We start from the raw sequence: 24,545 nt of genomic DNA, 5'->3' as shown, positions 1-24,545 counted from the left end.
TTCAATCATAAGGTCCCGAGTACGAGTCACTCCAAGATTAATGTATGTCGTCCAGTTACAGAAGTGTTGACAATTCATAATCATGGACGTTAAATATGAATCTAAGAGACTGACTTCGGTCATCTTGCGGCTTTGATAAGCCAATGATGGCTTCTTCGCGAGTTGCTACTTGCAGGAGGATCTAAAATACATATATACATACATCTCCGCGGAGGTCAAAGGTCATTTAAAATCAACAGAGGGCCAATTAAATAAAAGTTGAGTGAACTTCACTTTTGGTATGTGGATCAACCTGTATACCTCATACAACAACAACGAAATGGCAAGGAATCACTACCCTCTTGACTTTCTGGTTGTAAAATTCATTGTGTATGCGGTTCTATATGTCACAGTGTCGGTCAGTCTGTGTCGATACTCCTATATATAATATACTCAAGACAGGCTAACCTGATTAAGCTATCGCATAAATCAACAGGCGCTTTTACCATCGACTGATCAGTCTGTAAATCTGTTTAGGATTTTGAACTATTTCTTTAAATGGATAACTTTCTAGTATTCATATCCATACTGCAGGGAGAATGCCCTTTATAGCTGGATTTAACACAGGATGAGCAATGACGTTATGTGGCTTATAGTCTCCATCCCGTGGATTTCACTCCACTTATAAATCTATTTAAAAAGCTCTACTTTAAGCCATTCATTACATCGATCTATTTGATTTGCATTCGTCAGATTTGAATGCATCTTATAATGTACGCTGCGTGCCGTGTTAACTACACCTGCCTTTATTATCTCAGCATAACCCTTCGGTATATAGTTAATTCTGGAATAGGATTTCTCAGAGAGTCGAATAGCTTGGAGCTTTCCGCTTCCGTAATATATTTTCAAGTTGACGCTAGGTGTAACAATCTATGGTTTCCCCGTGGTCGTAGGAATATAGTTACACCATAATCAGTTGCTTGCTTCATCCGGCCTCCCAATCAATAAAGTCTGTAGAATGAATATACCTGAAACCAAATCTGTTCACATCTAACGGTTCATGAAAGACTAAGTGCGATTTCTTTCCAATGGTTATCTGATGTTGTTGTTATTCTGCGAATCACTTTACTTGACAACCTCCAATTATGACGGTAACTGTGTACCTTCTTCAGTTCTGATGTGCACATACATAACCTGGTAACAAAATTCCTTCTCAAAGGAAGAATATTAAAATGTATGGGTTGAAACTGAAGGTAGAAGTAATCACTGTGGTACAATAAACTTATATAAAAGATGTGTGTTGATTGGCAGATGAGGATGAAGATTACGAAATAATATCATAAATTAGAAGATGAATTAGTTAAATATCACAACAACATAATCACTCAGTCATGCATGCTATATACCTATCAACATTAACTCTTTTATAGTTCTGAAATGTCAACGTGTTATAGTTATGAAGCTATCACGGCCCTCCCCATCCGTCAAAAAGAATTAACATTACCAATCGTTTTACACGAGTTTTTGCTCAGATCCCGGTATAGCAAATATATATTAAGACAATATTAAGACAATAAAACTAGAGGATTTATCCTCTATTCCGAACTTAATTCTTCAGAAATTAAGTCACACCTTTGTGCTGTTAAGGCTGAGCTCTTTCTAATGAAACTGTCAAAACACAAGTGGCAACGGAGTTGAACACCTTAAGGGCCTTTTAGTTTGACCTCTATGAAAAGTGTACCAAAAAGACAGGGTTTCATTAACAGGCATGTGTTGTCTCTGGTTATTAACCTTGAGTGCACACCAAGGAATTCAAAAAAGACTTTATCAGATTAATCAAGTCGCTCTTTTAGCCAAGAGAAATACAAAGCTCTTAGGCTGGCAGTTCGAGATTTGAAAAATGCCACCAGCGAAAAATTAAGGAAATTTATATTTATATCTGCTGAATTAAAGCTACAGCGGTCATCGTAAGGTGATTGACTGAGAGTACTGATGTGGCTCGAAGTTTGGTTTGGTTCAATCCTGGATGTATGATACGTGTATCACGTGAACGCTGATAAATAAACCACCATGAGGTGATTGTATTCTTGTGCCTCATAGTTTGGTTTGGTTCAATCCTTGATGTATGCTACGTGTATCACGTGAACGCTGAAGAATAAACCACCGTGAGGTGCTTGTATTCTTCTGCCTCATAATTTGAAACTATAACCCATTATGTGCTGAAGAGCTGTAGATAAATCTTCATGAGATTACATTCTTGATTTAATCTTCCAAAAAGTATGTAGCGATGAAGTTTTGCATCAGTGGAACTTTGTAATTTGTCGAATCGACAAGCAGGCAGCTTATGTAGATAAAGCATAGCTCATTAACATTATTTACGGCAAGTACAATTTTGACTGGCCAACCATATAACTTCAATAGCCGCTCACTGAGAGACAAACCCATGTTTGCTGTCTTAGGAAAGAAAAATGAGAAATTTCATTTTAATATGTTTGAAGGAAAAAATGTTTGTGATCAATTATGGATAGCCTCGCCGTGTAAGTGTCGTAGACGTTTAGCACAGACAATATCAAACGTTACAGCAAATTGAGATCTAATGTGCAGCTGGACGCCGCACGTATTATTATGTTTCTTTGAACACATCAGATACGTTATACAAGTATTGTGGTTTTATTTAACCTAGCGGAATCATGCTGTGAACATTGCACGTCCTGGTCCAAATTGTGCAATGGTTTATCCCTCGAAGTTGCGGCTGTCATATGATGCTGTAAGCAGGCTTCTTTATACAAGAGGACTTTACTCATAACAAAGCTTCAATTATCAGGAGAACTATAAAGGAAGATATCATGAAATTGATCTTGATGATGATCTCTAACAAAATGTACACAGGCTCTCTAGTGGATAAGCAGTTTGCTAACAGTTTTATTTTATTTTTAAAATGTATATAGATCAGATAATTGTAAATGATTCCTCTCGTTATCTCTGTTAGTTTGAAGATTAAAAGACCGATAACATAAGAATAAAATACATGCAATTTTCTGCACACCTTGGGGTTAAAATATGAGTCATTGATGTAAAAGCTTTGAGCTTGCTATATACCTTTACCGATTGTAACTATTCCACACTTTGGACTCTAGAAATTTTGATGAAAGGGATAGGGATGGGGGAAATCCATTGGATTGGGATTTGGTGGGTTGGCCGGGTTTGGGCGTGGTGTGGACAAAATACATAACATCTCACAGGAACGGCAAAATGCAGGCTAGGAAAATTTGATGAATAATATGTAACCACTTGGGTTATTTTAACAGATGTAGGACTGTTTTGACTAACGTCAACTTAGTATGCATGCTGGAAGTCATTGGCTACTTCCTATATACGATACGTATCTGAGAACAAGCGGATTACAACGGCGGACGCTAATGTTGGTGTTTTTTTTTGAAGCCTTTTATCATCATTATGGAACGACTGCACACTGAATTTATAGGCCAGCTTGAGTATTTTCAGATTATCTGTATAACATTCATCTATTCTATTCTTCCTTGCCTACAGCAGTATTTGACTCAAACCTTTAGTTTTTATTTCCAACGCACTCTAGGACATGTTTTAATCTCGACGTAAAATGTCACTTCAAGGTCACTTGTTTGGCAACGAGTGGTAATCAAAATCGAAATCCTAATTTGATTCACATTTAAGAGTATGCTGCCAATCATTCTGCGTGCAAGTAGCTCTGTTTTTTAGCGTAATATATAATTATCACTTTCAAAAAATGGATTCTGATTTGTTGTGACAGGCCTTTTCTGTAAATGGCAAAATTGTATTGTGGGAGAGCAATGTATAGGCTACACAATCAGTATTTTGGAAGTGTAAGGCATAGGCTGCATGAGTTATTTATGATTTATTTCCACATGGTATAAATTATTATACAATTGTATAAATTAGTGTACAATGGTATAAATTATTTTACAATGGTATAAATTATTGTACAATGGTATAATTTTTGTACAATGGAATAACTTATGGAAAATGGTATAAATTATTGAACAATGCTATAAACGATTGTACAATGGTAGACATTGTTGTTCAATGGTATAAATCATTGTACAGTGGTATAAAGTATTGTACAATGGTATGAATTATTGTACAACGGTATAAATCATTGTACAATGGTATGCATTGTTGTACAATGGTATAAAGGATTGTAAAGTGGTATATGGATATATTAATACGATTTCAAGAAGAACAGACCAAAGATAATACCAGCGAATAAACTACTGATAATCATTGTTAATTATAAATGTATTATCCTATAAACATCTAAATTAAACTTAAAAATATTTTTCAAATTTGTGAGGTAAGATTCTATAAACATGTTCATACAAGAACATAGCCTTGGGCTTAAAAGGCTAAATATTAAAATCATTCGATTTCTTTAGATTAGAGGAAAGCAATTTTGCTTGAGAACGATAATCTGTCTTAGTTTTCTATTTCTTTGTAGAATCTGGAGGCAATCAAGATAAGGTGGAAATTGGTTTCCCAATGTCTTTTTACATGAGCATGACTTGGAGTGGATAAGTGAATCGCTAAGTGTTTTAAAAATTTATAGCACGGAACAAAAAGAACAAATTTGATGTAGGATCTCAATATTCGTTGAAATTTCAGTACAAATGGTACCAATATGAAATCAACAAGATTTATTTTGGCATTACCCATCAACAAATCACTAGAATCAACTTAAACTGAATATGACAAAACAAAATCATAATTATAATAATGATGATGATGATGATGATGATGATGATGATGATGATGATGATGATGATGATGATGATGATGATGATGATGATGATGATGATGATGATGATGATGATGATGATGATGATGATGATGATGATGATGATGATGATGATGATGATGATGATGATATGATGATGATGATGAGGACGATGATGATGACGATGATGATATGATGATGATGATGAGGAGGAGGAGGATGACGATGACGATGATGATGACGACGATGATGATAGTCATCGACATCATTTTCATGCATTTATCATAAAAAGGGTGCAAATTAAATACTCGTACTCACGCGTAGAGATTGTACTCGTACTATTACACATATCGAGATGAATTCTACTTGTACTCGTACTCATACTGTTGAACTCACGTTGCTGTACTCATACTGTTGTACTCACGTTGTTGTACTCATGCTGTTGTAGAAATTTTGTTTTACTCATGTTTTTGTACTCACGTTGTTGTACTCATGTTGCTGTACACATGCTATTTTACTCATGTTTTGTACTCATGTTGCTGTACACACGGTGTTTTACCCATGTTTTTGTACTCATGTTATTGTATTCATGCTGTTGTACACATGATGTATTATACATGCTGTTGTACAAATAATGTGTTTTAATCATGTTGGTAGACTCATGTTTTGTTCTCATGTTACTGTACACATGTTGCTGTACTCATGTTGTTTTACACATGGTGTTTTAACCATGTTTATACTCCTGTTGCTGTACTCGCACTACGCGTCTGATTCTGGCTACTGTGATTCAATATCGATAGCAAGAGAAAGGTGATACATCTCAACGGCCACAACGATGAAGTAATTTGACTGGAAAGTTGCTAAACCCTATTTGAGTGTCTAAATAATAAGAGAAATTTCAAGCTGTTGGTTATAGAGCAATACACATGGGTTTTGAGAGAGAGGAGTGTTGATGAAATTGATGAAGCTGGAGTTAGATGCTATCCAATATAAGAAAACCAATCGTTTGAAACATTCAGCAACGTTTACATCTGTTATAATTAATTATGTAATTTGTCAACACGATAATTCCAAAGTTAAACTGCAATTAATCTATTAGTTCTCCAATGCTATAATTTTGCTTTTAGTGAACATATTTTGATCAACTTCAGTTCACTTTAGTTTTTTTTAAGGGACTCAACAATATTTATACAATAGAGCTGGAATCTCAGATCGTTTGGTTCTCACTTCATTATTGGACAAATTAAACTCATTTGCTCTACATAGTTGGATATTTAAGCGGAATTTTGAGCAAATTGTTTGGCAAGGAATCACAAAATCTTCAGGCTGTGTTTTTGTCTTTTTTCGTAACTTTTGTTGGTCAGTCACTGCAGTCGGTCTGACTCAGAAAAGCTAGTCGGTCTCAATTGACACCGCCCCCCCCCTTTTCCCTTGTGTACGTACGTGGCAGTCTTAGCTGGGGCAATACATGTGTTAATTCACTGACTTTGGTCATTGTTTACAGTCACTTCAACAAGAATAGATATAGTATGTATGCAAATTGTGTGTTTACGTTTTACATGTAATTGCAAGTGTGTGTGTTTACGTTATGTGTGGACTTGTCAAATGTGTGTGTGTTTACGTTATGTGTGGACTTGTAAATTGTGTGTGTTTACGTTATGTGTGGACTTGTCAAATGTGTGTTTACGTTATACATATACTTATAAATTGTGTGTGTTTACGTTATAAATTGTGTGTGTTAACGTTATACATTGTGTGTGTTTACCGGTTATACATGGACTTGTCAATACGGGTACCCAAATCTTCGTTATTCTTCACACATGATTAAGCTCTCCCTTAGTAAACCACGGGAATCGATGATTGTATACCTGTTGATGTCAAAGTTCAAATATCATTTGATGAGTTCAAAGAGGTAAGACGTGAGTCTTCGCAGACATTCATAATGGGTTAATGCTATATATATAGCATATTGTATCTTAAGTTACTCTGTAAATAAGTTAATGTGGTATACAGTTGAATTACAGTTTTCACAACAGTTACAAATACTTTTCTTTCTCAGTTTACTCCATCAATTGGTAACTCAATTCACGGCTCCTCCAAGCAACTGGCGATACTGATAGCTGCGGACGGGCTAAGAGGATCCACTACTAGTGTGTTAGGCCTGAGTGATGAGTTTCTTGTCCTACCGTGTAAAGCGTATGGAGCATTCAGTGCCTTCGAAAGGTCAAATCAACCTCAGGTAAGAAACACCCGTGTATCAATGAACACTGCGAGGCCAGTCCCAATATTATACTTATTTAATCGTCATTGTGCGGTACTAATGTTTGTTTGATTACTTGTTATGTACCATCCGTATGTAGTAGGCCTAATCAATTTTAACAGCCATTTATTATAACTCATCCCCCACTCACACTTCCGTTTGACAACTACTGAGTTGAATAAATGAAAATTTTCTGTTTCCCGCATCTACTTTAGATACAGTGTGTGTTAATAATCATTCTCCATAATAGCTAACGATATCAAAATCCATATATCAACACTAAACCAGTCAGCTGATGATATCACATATCAGCTATATAATATAACCCTACTTGATAATAAAATGAGATCCATAATTGCTTGCTCTCCACCTTTAAACTGACAGTTTCAATCTATCAAATCAATAGAGGGCGCTGATTGCTTATGGCGTAATATTGGATTATAGCAGTCGAAACATAATAGGCTACTAATCTAGTCCTATCGCTTCAATGTATAAGCATATGTTAGCTAAACGTAGTCATATGCTCATAAAAATTATATCAATGTATCACGTAAAACAGTATAGCACTTTCCATGTTTAACGCCATCTTAACACGTTGCTGATATGCCGTATGGGGACAGAGAGAGTATACCTGACAGGTCCCCGTAGACCTATCTATACGTAACGTTATCGTAGCATCGTCTGCCTGTAGGCTCTTACAACTTACCCAAGGGTTCACTTGTGAATTTTCGATGAAAGTAATTTTCATTTTATTATAGTGTTTATTGCACGTGCTTGTGGAGCCCGCAACGGTATATTTGTCACAAAGAACTTCCTAAATATTCATTGTATTGTCTGGTTGTAACACTTTGAACCAAGCGACCGCAGTAAAGGTTAAATAAAACTGCAACCTTCCCAAGCCCCGTTAATATCAACAGGTCTTCTCTTAGATGACATGTATACGTCGTGTACTCCCTGACTTCAGTTCTCAGTTTCAATTGTCACGAAACACATTAATCTTTTAGCATGCTAGCGTCTGAGCAAAATAAACAGAGGCTGATAAGTTTCGTTTTATAATTAATTAAAAGTATGTATTTAACTGTCAGTAAATATCACCCGGTGTGTACCGTGGCAGTCGGTGAAAGGTGGGAGAAAGGCGGAAGGGGAGTTATAAAAGGGAATCTGTTGAACCCTACGAATACCGGAAAATATGATGCAAGTGTCCATGGGTCCCCATGATCAAAGAGACCTCATAATCAATAGCCTCCATGAACTTACACTACCCGACAAAACTTGCCAACGTATGCCAACAGGTTTGAACAAGGAGGGTCAATTTGCTGCCTTAGCCCCCCCCCCCCCCACGGTCTTATAATCCTGCACTGATCCATGGACAGTATCTCCGATTACGAAGGTTTGAGCATCGGTTACACGTACAGTGTGGATAGTTTGAAAGAGTCTATCGTGCTGTCTATCACATTGGTGTGTTTTGGGGAAATTTAAACATTGAAGATGATAAAATACGTCATAATACCCCCCCCCCCCCGACCCCCTCCCGACCAATCTCACGGGTGCATTCATTTACTCTGCTTATGACGTGCTGTTGATATTCCACTCTCAAAATAAACATGTAAATGATACATGATTCACTGTGGCGGTTTTTTTTTCGTACCAATTATTTTCTCTTCCTTGTTGTTTAGGTTCCTACACCTGACACTAGAGTTCGGAAATTAAAGTTGGATCTCTCAGCGTTTGGCAGTGAATACCGTTTGCCGGATATTACCAAATCTTCTTTCCATTTGAAAGTGTTTGGCACATTCCGCCATCGATACATGTCTCTTTTGTGTGATAAATCGGAATCAAATTTAGTCCGTCAACTGAGAATTACGTCAGATCCGGTGGTGAGTATAGTGAACATGAATGAAGGCAATATGCTGGTCATGTTAAGGGTATATCATCCACTTACAAGGCTTTGTTTTTAGTTGTGGTTTGATTTTCCGAAGTTATGAACTGTCGATCGTGGGCGGGGGGGGGGGGGGTGTAATGGGGGAGGGACACCCCTTCCCCCTTTGAGAATATTCTGCACAGTTTAGGTTGCTTAAACACGTCATGACGCGATCAACTTACCAAGAAAATTTATTTTGAAGAAATCTTTCAATAAGTCAGTAGACTTACAATGTTTCTTATTTTTTTTTTGGAAAATGATCAAGCCTTTGCATATCAAATGTTACACATCTAACTTATTTCATAACAAACAAATTATAATAAACATCATGTGGTGTTGTGGAGGGTGGGTATGTGAACTCTGCTGTTAAAAATATTGTCAGCTAGTCACGTGGTTCTTGGTAGATTAAGTGCACATATTCAGAGGCAGAAGGTAAGTACTTTTCTCAATAAATCCCAAACCAAGTCGGCTATGTTTTGTAATTTTTCCCAGCTGAATTTTAATTTCTTAATTTGCTCACTTACCCAGATTTTTCGTCGTTAAATTTTTCATATGGAATACCTTCTTTGGTCTGTAACAGTAACATCTACAACAATGCTATGTTGAATTCATATATTCCAAATTTACTTCATAATTTGAACAAAATGGAAGTTAGTATAGTGTACCCTACGGCATATTGCATTACTTTATTGTAAACTTTTAAGCTTCAAAGTACAAGCAATGCTCTGTGTCACTAAATGGAAGATGTGGTGAAGAACCCATTCAGCTGAATGTATTCTGTGAAACACTTTACCTTAGTAACCTAAATAGGCCTGATTATAATGTTCCCGAGCTTATATATTGGCTATTGCTGAACAAAGAATGGGAGAATTTAGCCAAGAGTAAGGAGATTGAACGATTAAAAATACATAGACATGGAAAATAGGTGTTGATTTTTTATTATTAATTACATTTGGTGTACTAATTTTGTGTGCGTGTGTGCGTGCGCGTGTATAGTTGTCCTAACACTAGGCCCCCACCCTTTTGTACTACCGGTACCGCGTGAAAACATATGAGGCTTCAAACCTATAATTGCACATAGAATGAAGTGGACTCTTACTGATACATATGCATAAGCTACACACATAAAATGATTGATTGAAGACATGCAGGCAGTTATATATACCTTCAATTAGACACAGAATCATAATTAGTTTACTCATACTCTGCTACACACAGAAAGAATTACTGAACACGTGTTAATGTAATCTGTCGCTATAGCCGAACTTGAAACCAAAGATGCAACAAGTACATAAACACAACACTGCCAAAAATACAAAGACATCAACCAACCATAGTTAATAGCACAAATGCATCCACACAACACTGCTTAAAAGCACAAATGGCATGGACACAACAATGTTAAAATCACTAATACCTCAACACAACACTCTGTTAATAGGATAAATACATCCACACAACACTGCTAAAATCACAAATTTATCCCAACAACACTGTTAACAGGATAGATACATCAACACAACACTGTCACAATGATAAATACATCAGCACAACACTGCTAAAAGCACAAATACATCAACAGAACACTGCTATAAGCACAAATACATCCACACAACACTGCTAAAAGCGCAACTATTTCCCAACAACACTGTTAACAGGATACATACATCAACACAACACTGTCAAAATGATAAATACATCAGCACAACACTGCTGAAAGCACAAATACATCAACGAAACACTGCTAAAAGCACAAATACATCCACACAACACTGCTAAAAGCACAAATACATCATCACAACACTGCTAAAAGCACGAATACATCCACACAACATTACTAAAATCACAAATATATCCCAACAACTGTGTTAAAAGGATAAATACATCAACACAACACTGTCAAAGTGATAAAGACATCCACACAACACTGCTCAAAGCACAAATACATCAACACAACACTGCTAAAAGCACAAATACATCAACACAACACTGCTAAAATCACAAATATATTCCAACAACTGTGTTAAAAGGATAAATACATCAACACAACACTGTCAAAGTGATTAAGACATCCACACAACACTGCTAAAAGCACAAATAAATCAACACAACACTGCTAAAAGCACAAATACATCCACACAACATTACTAAAATAACAAATATATCCCAACAACTGTGTTAAAAGGATAAATACATCAACACAACACTGTCAAAGTGATTAAGACATCCACACAACACTGCTCAAAGCACAAATACATCAACACAACACTGCTAAAGGCACAAATACATCCACACAACATTACTAAAATAACAAATATATCCCAACAACCGTGTTAAAAGGATAAATACATCAACACAACACTGTCAAAGTGATTAAGACATCCACACAACACTGCTCAAAGCACAAATACATCAACACAACACTGCTAAAAGCATAAATACATCAACACAACACTGCTAAAAGCACAAATACATCCACACAACACTGTCAAAATGCCAAATACATCCACACAACACTACTAAAATCACAAATATATTCCAACAACTGTGTTAAAAGGATAAATACATCAACACAACACTGTCAAAATGATAAATATATCAGCACAACACTGCTAAAAGCACAAATACATCAACGAAACACTGCTAAAAGCACAAATACATCCACACAACACTGCTAAAAGCGCAAGTACATCCACACAACACTGCTAAAAGCACAAATACATCCACACAACATTACAAAAATCACAAATATATCCCAACAACTGTGTTAAAAGGATAAATACATCAACACAACACTGTCAAAGTGATAAAGACATCCACACAACACTGCTAAAAGCACAAATACATCAACAGAACACTGTTACAAGTTAAGTAATAAGATAGCATCCAGGCGATTCATCCCTTCACGTTACAACAGGGACAGTTTGTTGCTCCAATTACACAGTGCATTACCTTTGCTTTTTCCTTTCAATACAGCGTACGCTTTCTGACATTATTATTATTTTCACCGACGTTTGTCAATTCACACATAGTTCCAGTTAAAAGGAATTGACAAAGACTTGGAGATTCCTTTAGTTTAAGGGCGAATCTTTTTTTCTTAAATTAAACCTTTTTTCCCCTTTCCTTTGATACGAATCTAATCTTACTGTTCGATCTCAGGTTCAAGAAACGCAGGGTTATTGACTTGAAGAATCTATCGGCTCATTTCTAGCAGTCGCTATAAATGTTGGCCTATTATGCTTGACTAAAGAATTTCCTTCATTTGCATCTATAATAAAATATCTCTGGAAAGAAGGAATGTTTAGAGGCATTCTGTCTACTACAGTGACTGCCAATCTAAGAACACCAATGTATCTCATAAACAGATTAACATTCAGATAGAACGAAATTGCATACAGCGATAATCGAATTTGACCGTTAGTTTGGGAAGGATTGTTGAAGACAGATGAAAACAACGTTGTATCAGCAGATGCTGGAGAGTACCGATGCGAAAAGGGTCAGCTGGTCTAACATGTCAATGAAGAATAACTGTTTATAATTCACTGAATCGAACGGAAAATCGGTGTTTCCACATACTGACATAACGAGCAGCACCAGAGCACTTTCAACATGAAATATTATATGTTCAGAAAATGATAAACGATGAAAATAAAACCGCGTTAGTCGCTCCCCATCTCTATACGAACACTGATTATTACCAGAAGTATGAAATTACTAGTTATTTCCCATATATCATCCCGTTTTGTTTTCTTAACTTACATATGCTTTAAATTTATCAATTGATTGACCATGTATGAGCTACATCCAATTCCACTTTCACTTATTGAATTTTTGTAATCCATAAACCCTTGCGGGTTTCTCCCACATCTGTGTCGCTTAAGCGTCGTAAAAATAAACTACTGATTATTATTATTATGATTATTATTATTATAAAACACGAGGAGCATGAAAGCAACGACTATGAATTCACAACTAGAATGGTAATAAAAATTGAGAAACTCCCGATTCTTACAGATTAAACTTTTAATGGTTTGTATAAAAAGCCAAGTAAAAAAAAAAAAAAAGAAGTAACGAGATATATTTATCTTTCTTTATTTCATGCGGCAAATCTCAGAAAGATTCCATTCTCGCATAGCAGATAAAAGGTCAAGCATTACTCGCTGTGCATAAATCAACCATTAGGAAAAGAAAATATGAACACCATATTAGGAGAAAATATGAACACCAAATCAGGCGAAATAAAAATGAACGAGATATCATATCTTGTTTGGTTCTTTCTCTCTCCTGTCAGATATTACGTAACATATTCCAGGAGTCCTTTAATAACTACCGTTGTAAGGGGGAGAGCCGGATGACAGACATGGAAGCGCTGAGTATGAGGTGCAGTAATCGTCTGACGGAGATCAAACTCGCTTATAGGAAAGAAAGCGTGGCTTACGTAGAAGATGAAAACCTCATTATTCTTGTAGAGGGAGACGCAGTGAGAAATCTCAACCAGAGTCTGGGTAAACCATTCATTCATTTCATTTATGTATGTATGTATACATGTATGTATACGTATACTAGATCCTCCTGCAGACAGGAACTCTCGAAGAAGCCATCATTGGCTTATCAAAGCCGCAAGCTGACCGAAGTCAGTCTCTTACATTCATATTTAAAGTCCATGATTATGAATTGTTAATTGTCAACAACTCTGTAACTGGACGACATACATTAATCTGGGAGTGACTCGAACCTGGGACCTTATGATTGGAAGGCACCGGCGTTAACCACTGAGCTAACACTCCACATTTAACTTGATGCACATTTAACTTGATCCATTTAACTTGATGTATAACCGGTAAGAGGTAAAAATATAAGTAACTAATGAAACAGAAGCAGAGAAAAAAGAAAGTTCTGTGCGGTTTCAATGCTCACCACCCATGAACACGATCGATTTCTCTAACGATGCGACTGCATTAGATGGCGTTGTGGTCAAGTGGTTAAGGCAGTGGACTTGTGATCTAAGGATTACAGGTTCGAGTCCTGGCCAGATCATTGCGTTGTGTCCTTGGGGCAAGGCGCTTTATCTCCATTGCCTCTCTTCCTCAGGTGTATAAATGGGGACTTGCGAGGTAACTTGTAAATATAGTTGCGTGCGCCGGTTTGTGGTTGCAACCTTTGGGAATTAGTCCCCCGCGGGGCATGTGGATGTGGTGCACTGCAGTGCCCCAGAAGAAATTGATTGACTTGTGCACACTTTGATGTGTAGGTGTGACAAGTTATCAATGACCAGGGTTGAGTTGTTAAGTTGTGTGAGAGGGCCTTGGCCCTGAACAAGACTTAAAACCTAATATTATAAAATAATAATAAATGACGTCTTACGTTTTCGCTCTTTTTCCTGAGAAATTGTAAGTCAGAATTGGCGATATAGCCGGCCCACGATATAGCCTCATCAATATCATATACGTCTCTACAACGACTGAAAATTGAGCCCGTGTCTAGTGACAGCATTAATTAGTGAGTATATATACGTGGGCAGCCAAATCTGGAATACGCTGTCGTTAGGCTCTAGAGATTTCACCGACCAATCGTTTTGCAATGATTTTATTTCTTGACCATTTCATAATCACCATGGAAACGTAATATTAATTACCGAGTTATGCTGTATGATGAAACTGTGTAATGATAACGTTTCCAGCTTGGAACTTGTTACGCTGGCAACTATATATACCAGTGCAAGCAAATAAAGCCACAACGAGACTCCTAGATCGTTGAAAAGTTTAATCAGTCATGATCCGATCGTCACGTGACACAATTCTCCTGGATCTGAAAGGTGATTAGTGAAATTAAGATATCGAAATTGGATTTTTTTTGTGTGTGTGCGACGCATGTAATACAAATTAGGACAAATGTATAGTAGTAATTTTTCACCGTAAGCCGGATGCGGTTCCATTAAATTCAAAATGATTACATTGACCGACTGGCCGTACATCTAGACGCAGTTCTTCAGAGAGCTAGTAGTTGGCATATTATGATTCATTACGTCTGAAACTAACGTTGCTGCACAGAGCAAACACTTCTGATAACCACTTGTTTTATTTTCTCAGATGCTAGGCCGATAGGTTTCTGCATTTGCATATTTTCGAACGTCCAGAGTGGACATGATTGACGGTTCCGCAGTTATTAAGAATTTATATGTCAAATCGAGTTAAATCGTAAACCTCAAACTTTAGAGCTTTTCGGCAGACATCTGATACGAGTAAAAATCTTGGATACAGATAAAGTTGCCATTTATTCTAAAAAAAGAACAACAACAGAATATTAAATGTGGTCTGGAGGGGAAAAACATGCACAGAGAGATATAGTTAAAATACATCAGGTATAATTGTGTTGAATCATTTAAGAAACTGGAACAATTTATTTTATAATTGGTGTTAGATGTATCGCTTTACAAGAACACATTTTCTAATTGGTGTTAGTTGTATCGCTACAAGCACACATTCTCATTGGTATAAGTTGTATCGCTAAACAAGAACACATTCTAATTGGTGTAATTGTATGCTACAAGCACACAGTCTAATTGATGTTAGTTGTATCGCAATACAAGCACACATTCTAGCTGGTGTTAGCTGTATCGCTACAAGCAAACATTCACGATTAATACTACAACTTTCAATATAGAGTTCCACTGAAAGTTTGAATCACGAATTTGAATACGCCAAGAATAAAGCTTAAATGATAACAATTAAGTTAATTATAGTGTAGACTATTCTACATCACTTTTAATATTTGAGTAATAACCCTTTTAAGGATCTGAGGCTCATCAATTTAAGTGGCTGACTGCTTAGTCTAATACTCTGACCACTGGGTCAGTTGCTGTGATACAAAGCAAATTTCATTAGGCACACAAAAGTACGTTTATGGCCTGAAATAATATCTGTCACAAGTATTACAGACTTGTCAAGGACAATATTGTTCAACATCATCCAAGGGTGCTCAATTGCTTATATGAAGTTAACCCACAAAATGTCTTGTTTGAGTTATCAGAAGTTAATAAAACATTGGACTAACATTAATAATTATATTTTTAATTAAATATAATTTTCATAATTAGTATTATGAAGTTAACCCAAAACATGTTTTGTTTGAGTTTTCAGAAGATAATACAACATTGAATTAACATTATTAATTAGACTTGCACTGAGGAGCCGACGTTATCAACATGTCTTAAAGGAGCATTCCGAGGATTTATCACATTTTGAAGCTGAATATTTCGAAAGCCGGAAATGTTTGTTGTTGTTGCTTGAACTATGACATATAAAGTCTTAACTTCTGGCTAAAGTCATCCTTAAACTATACGTTACAAAATGACACCTTAAGAGTGATCCCAATCAGGATTTAGCTATGATATTATCTAATTCTCAAATTCTAAGCTTCTTTTATTGTTTCATCTTCTAACCTGCTTTTATATTTGAATTACAACCACATTAACCTTTGAAGGACAGGATTCATATGACTTGGTTTGAGGGGCAAAATCATAAAATCCCATGAAAACGTCCAGACGGAATTCATCATCACATGTGATATTCCGTGGGCCTATCACATATTTACTTGCGATTAGGCCTATTTGATTTATTTCTATAGTTGACCCACCTCCCCCACCCCACCCCCCAAAATGGAAAGATAAAAGACAGATTGCATACTTAATACATACATACATAATTTCTATACATAACTAGTATACCATTTCCACGATACACAAACAAGACTCGTTATCCCTGCTGGGTGAATATTTTTTATCAATTTTATCAATACTATACCTGTTGTCGTACCGCCATCTTTCTGAATATTAACAGAATTCTCTTTAGTTAAATAATGCTTTGTATTATTTGTTTTCAGGCTTTGAGGTAAACCTTGGACTGCGAGGGATTGAGAGTCTAGGTAAACTATTCCAGTACTTAGCAACATCTACCAGCAAGTCGGAAATATTGAAAGCCCTTAGTCTGAAGGTCAAGCATACAACGAGACTCAACGACGATATTATACGAACTAAAATACTACAGGAACTAAAGCAAACGAAAACAACAACAGCGAACAACGTAAAGAAATGATATACCACCCTCTATTCATTTTCACTGAAAACTACCAATTCTGATGTTCTAGATTTGTACTAGAATTGGCGTTCTAATACAGCGACAGAACGTAGCATTTGCATATGCGGTTTGCAGGAAAGAACGTTAGCGGTCTTCATATGTGAAATGGCTGATTATGTGTTTCCTGTTTCTTCTTGTGTTCAAGAAATATGATTTATGTAAGGCTTGCTATAACAGACTCCACAACGGTTTAACATATTGAAGTTGGTGATGAAGTCATTTTTGTAAATGTTGATCAATTATTGCTTGTAATTAAATCTTTCTTAAGACGATCTTTCGAGATACCATCAGCTAAAAGGATGAGGCAATTTATTGTTCCCGTTTTTCATTCCAATCAATTCATTTCTATTCCTTCAGGTGGCATTCCCCTAGTATGAGGCTTCTGTGTATAGTAACATTAACCTTCTCGAGAAATACGTTATCACAATAGTATTGAACGACAAACCTGTTCTCTCAAAACAAGAAAGTTAATTTGCCTGAAATATTAGTATTGTTGTTTTTGTTTACATTGGTTGTTGATATCTTGAGAATAACTTTGCAGAGATGTATATGTTGACTAATTTATTTGTTTTCATGTTACCAAATATTTTACGTGCCAGTTTACATGTATTTGTATTTTATGTTTTTTTTTTCATTCAACAAATTTAAAATTTAGCATTAAAGACAACTGTATAAAAGCCTTACCGCACAAAGCCACATTTAAGTATGTATAACATGAGAACACAATATACCTCAACTCCTCTACATAATAAGATCACTTTTCCTTCTATTCTATTAAACTGATGTTTTCTATGGACTGCTCATGCATGCATACCTAACTGACTTGCTCTTTTGTGATATGCTAATTTGAACGTAATTTCACTAGTGTTTTATAACACCGGCACTATAGTATCATGTTACTTGAGTGTATACATTACATATTCGTTACCTTTCTGCTGTATCGTATGATGCAAATGTTTAGTATTATGTTACTTTATAATATTCTGTCATTGTATCTGTTAACCTTGTCTTCTGTTACAGTGATGTAACATGAGTACCATGTCACGATGTTTAGTACACAAAAGTATTTCTTCAACCAAAACGATTTCACTCAATTCCACTTCATCAAATATAACAAAAACCAACGAGAAGACTGCATGAAGCTACTTTTTTTTAAAGAAACGTCACCCAGGAAAGAACCTGGGCACGAAAACCAAACTACCGAACGACTGATCCGCTCTCAATCCCAGTCCCCTTGCATCGGGACTGTGATTGTGTGATCATCGTCGGGTGTGCATCACCATTCCCCTCGAAAGGGAACAGATATACTACACATGATCTTAGCCAAAAGGCAGAGAAAGAAAAAGGATGGCGACATTTCACATTATTAGGTTGGGCTGAATCCATCGATCTCATTGCGTTGGTATTCGTGAACTTGTTTTGGTTGTGAACGCTGCTGATCTGGTTAGATTCCTCACAGAAATTTGTTTCGTGTTTGTTTTCATCCGGCTGATGTGCTTTCTATGATATCACATTGGAAAACATTTAACTTCGGTGATAACATCGCTCTTGTTGTCATATATGTTACCATTTAATTGTTACCATGACAACTCACGTTCGTCACGGTACTGCACCTTCCAATGATTACAATTCAGACAAGTACTTTGTTTTGAGATTACCACAAGTTACAACGACAGCATGAGTTGAGGGCGCTCCTCGAATTGCGTTCCTTGCAAGTACGGAGGAAGCTTAAACAAGATCAACAACGCAGCAGAAGCTCAGCCAAGCTTCTCTTTGAGAAATTTGTTTTGATTAGTTGGCAATGTTTCTGAGCAGTTTGTACATTTGTCTATTTGCGAAAATATATAAGAATAGAGGGCGTCATTTCCTTTCCTCCCTTCTCCTTTTCCCCTTGCCTTATGCTCCTTCTTAGAAGACATAGTTTGTTACATTGTTAGAAAGTTGTAAACATTTTTTGAAAGAAAAGGCATAAAGATAAATCTATATTGAAGTAAACAATGACAAAAGTTTGAAATATATTTCAAAAGTCAAAGGCCAGTGTTCTTGCACATGATAATGGCATGGCAAGAGCGATCAATAACCAGTGTTTCTACGTTTCAGAAATGATTATCCCAGAATTGCGCCGTACATATCCTGCAATCCGGTGACTTCTTCCAGAAATATACTGATTTAAACAGTTGCTAGCCCTATAATTATACTGTAGGGTGTATAAGAACAATTGATGAAACAATGTTAATTATTGGCTTTGTGTCGGTGGCATCATTATTATAATAGAGCTATATAGGTATATCTGATACTGCAAAAACATAATAAAACTAACAAAACCATCAAACAAATAAGTTCTTTTCTTGTTTCATAAAGAAATCACCGCTTCCATCTCGAACATTTATTCATGATAAGAAGGGTTTATATATCGTTTTGTTGGTTCCTTGCTTTAGCAAAAGGAACCTATGCAGTCAGGTTGACGTGTGTGTGTGTGTATGTATGTGTGTATGTGTGTATGTATGTATGTATGTGTGTGTGTGTGTCTGTGACACTTGCTTGGGTACGCTCTATCTCAATAAGGGAATGTTGGATTGAGGCCAAACTTGGACTATAGATCCACCATATGGAGAAGGTGTGCCCTATTGTTTCTGGTGCCCACAAAGGTCACCAAAGGTCAGTTATGGTCCAAAAACCGAAAATATTAAAACTGCAATAACTCCCAGTGCCAATGTGCGACAAGATTGATATTTTGGGACAAGTTGTGAACTGGTTAGGGGAGCATTTTCAAACTTAACGGTCATGTGATCCGAGGTCAGCAAAGGTCAATTAATGATAAAAAACTAGTATTTTTGCGATAACTTGAGAACGAAATGTCCGTTAGGGTTGGGAGTTGCTTCAATGTAATCCAATTGTCGACCCGCACCTGGGTGACCCTTGACCTCAATTTGACCTTTGGTGACCTTTACGTGTTTTTGGGGATTTTTACAGTTTTGATGCTATTTTCAGATGTCAAAGGTACCTTCTGAACATAAATGTCAATAGGTTGACCCCGTGTGACCTTTATGTGCGAAGTTATATGGGGTCAAAGTTTTTCGGTCGGAGTTAGGATGGTTGTACAGACTTGTCGTTTTGTTTTTTGGAATCAGGAGATTAAACTACATTTGAAACCAAGGTCAAAAGGTCAAAGGTCACATTAGAAAAAATGTGCTTATTTTGGGAGGAAACGAGCAAAAAAGAAAATGTTTGGTTTTGATGCTAGATTTGGATACCAAAGGTACCTTCCGATCAAAAATGTCAATTGGTTGACACCCGTGTGACCTTCGTGTGCGAAGTTATACAAGGTCAAAGTTAATTTTCAGACATTTAATGCAATAACTCCCAGTTCCAAGGTGTGACGTGGTTGATATTTTTGGACAAGTTGCAAATGGTATAGGGTAATATTTTCAAACTTAACGGTCATGTGATCCGAGGTCACCAAAGGTCAATTAATGTTAAAAAACTAGTATTTTGGGAGGAGAAAATGGGCAAAGAAAAAAATGTTTGAATTTGTATAGTTTGATGCTCTATTTAGGTCTCACCGATCAAAAATGTCAATAAGTTGACCCAAGGTGACCTTTGTATGTTAAGTTATATGAGGTCAAAGTTAATTTTCAGACTTTTAGTGTAATAACTCCCAGTGCCAAGGTATTACACGGTTGATATTTTGGGACAAGTTGCAAATGGTATAGGGAAATATTTTCAAACTTAACGGTCATGTGATCCGAGGTCACCAAAGGTCAATTAATGATAAAAAACTAGTATTTTTGCGATAACTTGAGAAAAAATTGTCCGTTAGGGTTGGGAGTTGCTTCAATGTAATCCAATTGTCCACCCGCTTCTGGGTGACCCTTAACCTCAATTTGACCTCTGGTGACCTCTGGTGACCTTTTTGTGTTTTGTGGATTTTTACAGTTTCGATGCTATTTTCAGATGTTAAAGGTACCTTCTGATCATAAATGTCAATGGGTTGACCCCCGTGTGACCTTTGTGTGCGAAGTTATACGAGGTCAAAGTTAATTTTCAGACATTTAATGCAATAACTCCCAGTTCTAAGGTGTGACACGGTTGATATTTTTGGAGTAGTTGCAGATAGTATAGGGTAATATTTTCAAACTTAACGGTCATGTGATCCAAGGTCACCAAAGGTCAATTAATGATAAAAAACTAGTATTTTTGCGATAACTTGAGAACGAATTGTCAGTTAGGGTTGGGAGTTGCTTCTACGTAATCCAATTGTCCACCCACATCTGGGTGACCCTTGACCTCAATTTGACCTCTGGTGACCTTTTCGTGTTTTGGGGATTTTTACAGTTTCGATGCTATTTTCAGATGTTAAAGGTACCTTCTGATCATAAATGTCAATAGGTTGACCCCTGGATGAGCTTTGTGTGTGAAGTTATAGGAGGTCAAAGTTAATTTTCAGACATTTCATGCAATAACTCCCAGTGCCAAGGTGTGACAAGGTTGATTTTTTTGGACAAGTTGCGAATGGTATAGGGGAATATTTTCAAACTTAGCGGTCATGTGGTCCAAGGTCACCAAAGGTCAGCTAATGTTAAAAAACTAGTTTTTTGGGGGGAGAAAATGGGCAAAGAAAACATGTTTGAATTTTTACAGTTTTGATGCTCCGTTTAGGTCTCACTGATCAAAAATGTCAATTGGTTTACCTAGGCTACGGGTGACCCTTGTGTGTGAAGTTATGTATACAAGTTCAAAGTTAATTTTTAGACATTTAATACAATTAAATCCCAATGCCAAGGTGTGACACGGTTGATAATTTGGGACAAGTTGTGAATGGGGTGGTGGAACATTTTCATACTTAAAGGTCATGTCATCTGTGGTCACCAATGTTATCATATCTGTTGACCCGCTTGTAGGTGACCTTATACTTCTTACATTTTCGACGCCATATTTAGATCTCAAAAGTGCCTTTTGATCAAAAATCCGATCACATTTTGTGATCACAAAAGTGTTGGCCATAGTGTTGGTTACTTTATGCGTACATGTAGGACCACAATTACTTGGACTAATCTTGCTTGATAATATTATGTGTATTGTCATATACCCCAAGCAAGGAACCACAGTGCCCTTGGGCTCTTGTTTAGATCGCACATTTGCATGGAGACGGGCCCCACACATCATTGCACTAAAATATTCATTCGATTGATCCCGGGGATCAGATCCGCATATTGTAAGATCCCAGATGTTGTGACTTCTCAACCATGTCTATCACAAAAGAGATCTTTGTTTGTTTTGGGGGAAATGATGAAAAAAGAAATGTTCATGATTGGCAAACACCAAAAGGTAATGGATATGGTGAGAAAGGTCAGATTAATCTCTTAGAGTAAGTTCAGAATAAAATGGAATACATGGGAACAATACAATTTGACTACAATGGCATACAATAAAACAATACAATAGAATACAATGGCATACATGGAAACAATACAACTTGCATACAATGGCATACATGGGAACTATACAACTTGAATCTGATGATGTATACTATTTTAAGGGAACAGAAACTTTTGAATGTGTTTCACCAGTTGCTTTTTCATTTCCAAGTCATATTATAAGCATGTCTGTATGCTAATTGGTAAAGTGATCGTTGATTCACTATATGTCTGACAGTGGTCTGCAACATTTCAATATCAGTTTTCATTGTCTCAATTCAAGTTGTAATCAATTTTGCTAACAACTTCTCCATTAACAGATATCTGATCTAAGTTTATAATTGTATATTGTTCAAGGCGACGTACATTATTACGGAGATGTGTACATAAGTGTAAAATGCTTCAATTTATAATGAAGATGGCTTCCCCTTGCTTATTCACAAGAAAATGAAACCAAAGTTTAAATTTTGTAAGAACCAACACCTTTTATTGTATCCACAATTAATGAATCTCATGTGAGAATTAACATTGATGTACAATACCATTCGCAATTCTCCTTCCTATTATATTATTTATATATGTTTTATTATATTACTATATTTACTGCTGTGTAAAACAAAGCCTCAAAGGCAGAATTGGGCAAATGAACGTTTTCATATTTCACGGACCATGGTCACTACATGTTCCTTCCATATTACTTTACCGTGCAGAATTATTTCGAAGTAATGTACATCGAGGCATGAATAGTTCACAGGTGTATGCTTTAAATGCATTGAAGACCCGCCCTAACCCGCGTGCCGCGCTCTGAAAAAGTTCACTTTCCGTTGCTTACAAGTGAAGTTTTCTGCTTGTCGCTACAAAATGCAGACAGTAATGAAACGTGATACCTTGTTATCTGTAGCTGGACCTGAGATGTCCATCGCTGTATCGTTTGTACACTGTGCTGTGGGTATTGACCGCAGCTGTATGTACTGACTGTACACTAGTGTCTAATTAACGAAGGTAGCAAGCTGTGTGCGTATTTTCTGGGATCGATGGTGGTGTCTAACACTTGTGTTACACCTCATTCGAAACTAGGTCAGATTACCGGCAATAGACGTTTCTTTTTGCGCGAGTCTTCACACCCTATAATAGATTCAGTTCTACGTATTTATACCATTGTCGTGTACTATAGTTTCCCTAGCGGCTACGGTAGACTGGCTATATGCCATACTGGGTACGCTACATACAGCTATATATGGACTGGTTACGCGACATACTTATACTTCGTGGTCATATATAGTTGGGCCGATCGTGTTTATCCATTAATTGTCCAGTGTCTGGAATGAATACATTTGTCACGGGCCTGAAAAGAGGGAACTTGCGATAGCAACCCACAGTAATATGTCTTATGAGCCAACTTATGGTTTGATATTTCAGAAATCAAACATTTAATATCTTACCATGGATGAAACATTTTCTTCAATACATTCGTAAACAGCTTGTAGACTACATTAAATTAAATTAAGCGCGAGTTGAGATCGATGAACTACACCAGTCAGCTGTAATGTACCCCAGCTGCTACAGTACGTACGCTATACCAAAGAGTTGTCACCACCTTTTGGTTGATCTGTCAGGGGTCGGGCACATGCGCATCCAGCCTTCGTGGTGTGTCACCATTTTAAAAGTTAGTGAATTTAAGTTTAGCTCTTGCATTGACATGACATTACATATCACCATTTAGCAGTGGCGTAGCCAGAATTCTATTGTTAGGGGCAAGATTTTTCTTAAGGGGGGTGGGGGGGCAACCCCGTGATGGTCGATGGTAGGAATTACCAAGAAATATATGAGTGGCATCATTGGTCGCTGAAAAATGCACATAGGTTGCTAGCGCTAGTTTGTAATGGTTATACAACCGGCCAAATTATTGGCGCTTATGCGATAGTAGGACGATATTGTTCAACGGTCTCCGTATGTGGGTATGATGAAGGCTCAAAATGTGTAATATCTTGGTCTGATTCCCAAGTTCTGACCTTATATGAAGTATGGACATGAGCCCTGAGGTATGAATACTTGTGGTTAT

At 36.7% G+C, this 24,545-nt stretch overlaps 1 protein-coding gene across 3 annotated transcripts in view; it reads left to right on the top strand.

Moving 5' to 3' along the window:
* LOC139965607 (uncharacterized) overlaps positions 1-23,029 on the top strand; it is a 60,068-nt gene extending 37,039 nt beyond the window's left edge. For all 3 annotated transcript variants that reach the window (XM_071968150.1, XM_071968148.1, XM_071968149.1), the window contains 4 exons: positions 6,810-6,989; positions 8,687-8,887; positions 13,223-13,436; positions 16,813-23,029. In XM_071968150.1, the coding sequence (XP_071824251.1) occupies positions 6,810-6,989; positions 8,687-8,887; positions 13,223-13,436; positions 16,813-17,024 (807 nt within the window). In that variant the 3' untranslated portion in view covers positions 17,025-23,029. The remainder of the gene's footprint in view (positions 1-6,809; positions 6,990-8,686; positions 8,888-13,222; positions 13,437-16,812) is intronic.
* Positions 23,030-24,545: the final 1,516 nt, after the last annotated feature.

The sequence above is a fragment of the Apostichopus japonicus genome, chromosome 3 (assembly GCF_037975245.1).
Source record: "Apostichopus japonicus isolate 1M-3 chromosome 3, ASM3797524v1, whole genome shotgun sequence".
Classification (NCBI taxonomy): domain Eukaryota; kingdom Metazoa; phylum Echinodermata; class Holothuroidea; order Aspidochirotida; family Stichopodidae; genus Apostichopus; species Apostichopus japonicus.
Note: the sequence above shows the minus strand (reverse complement) of the source record. Positions and strands in the feature narration are given on the sequence as shown.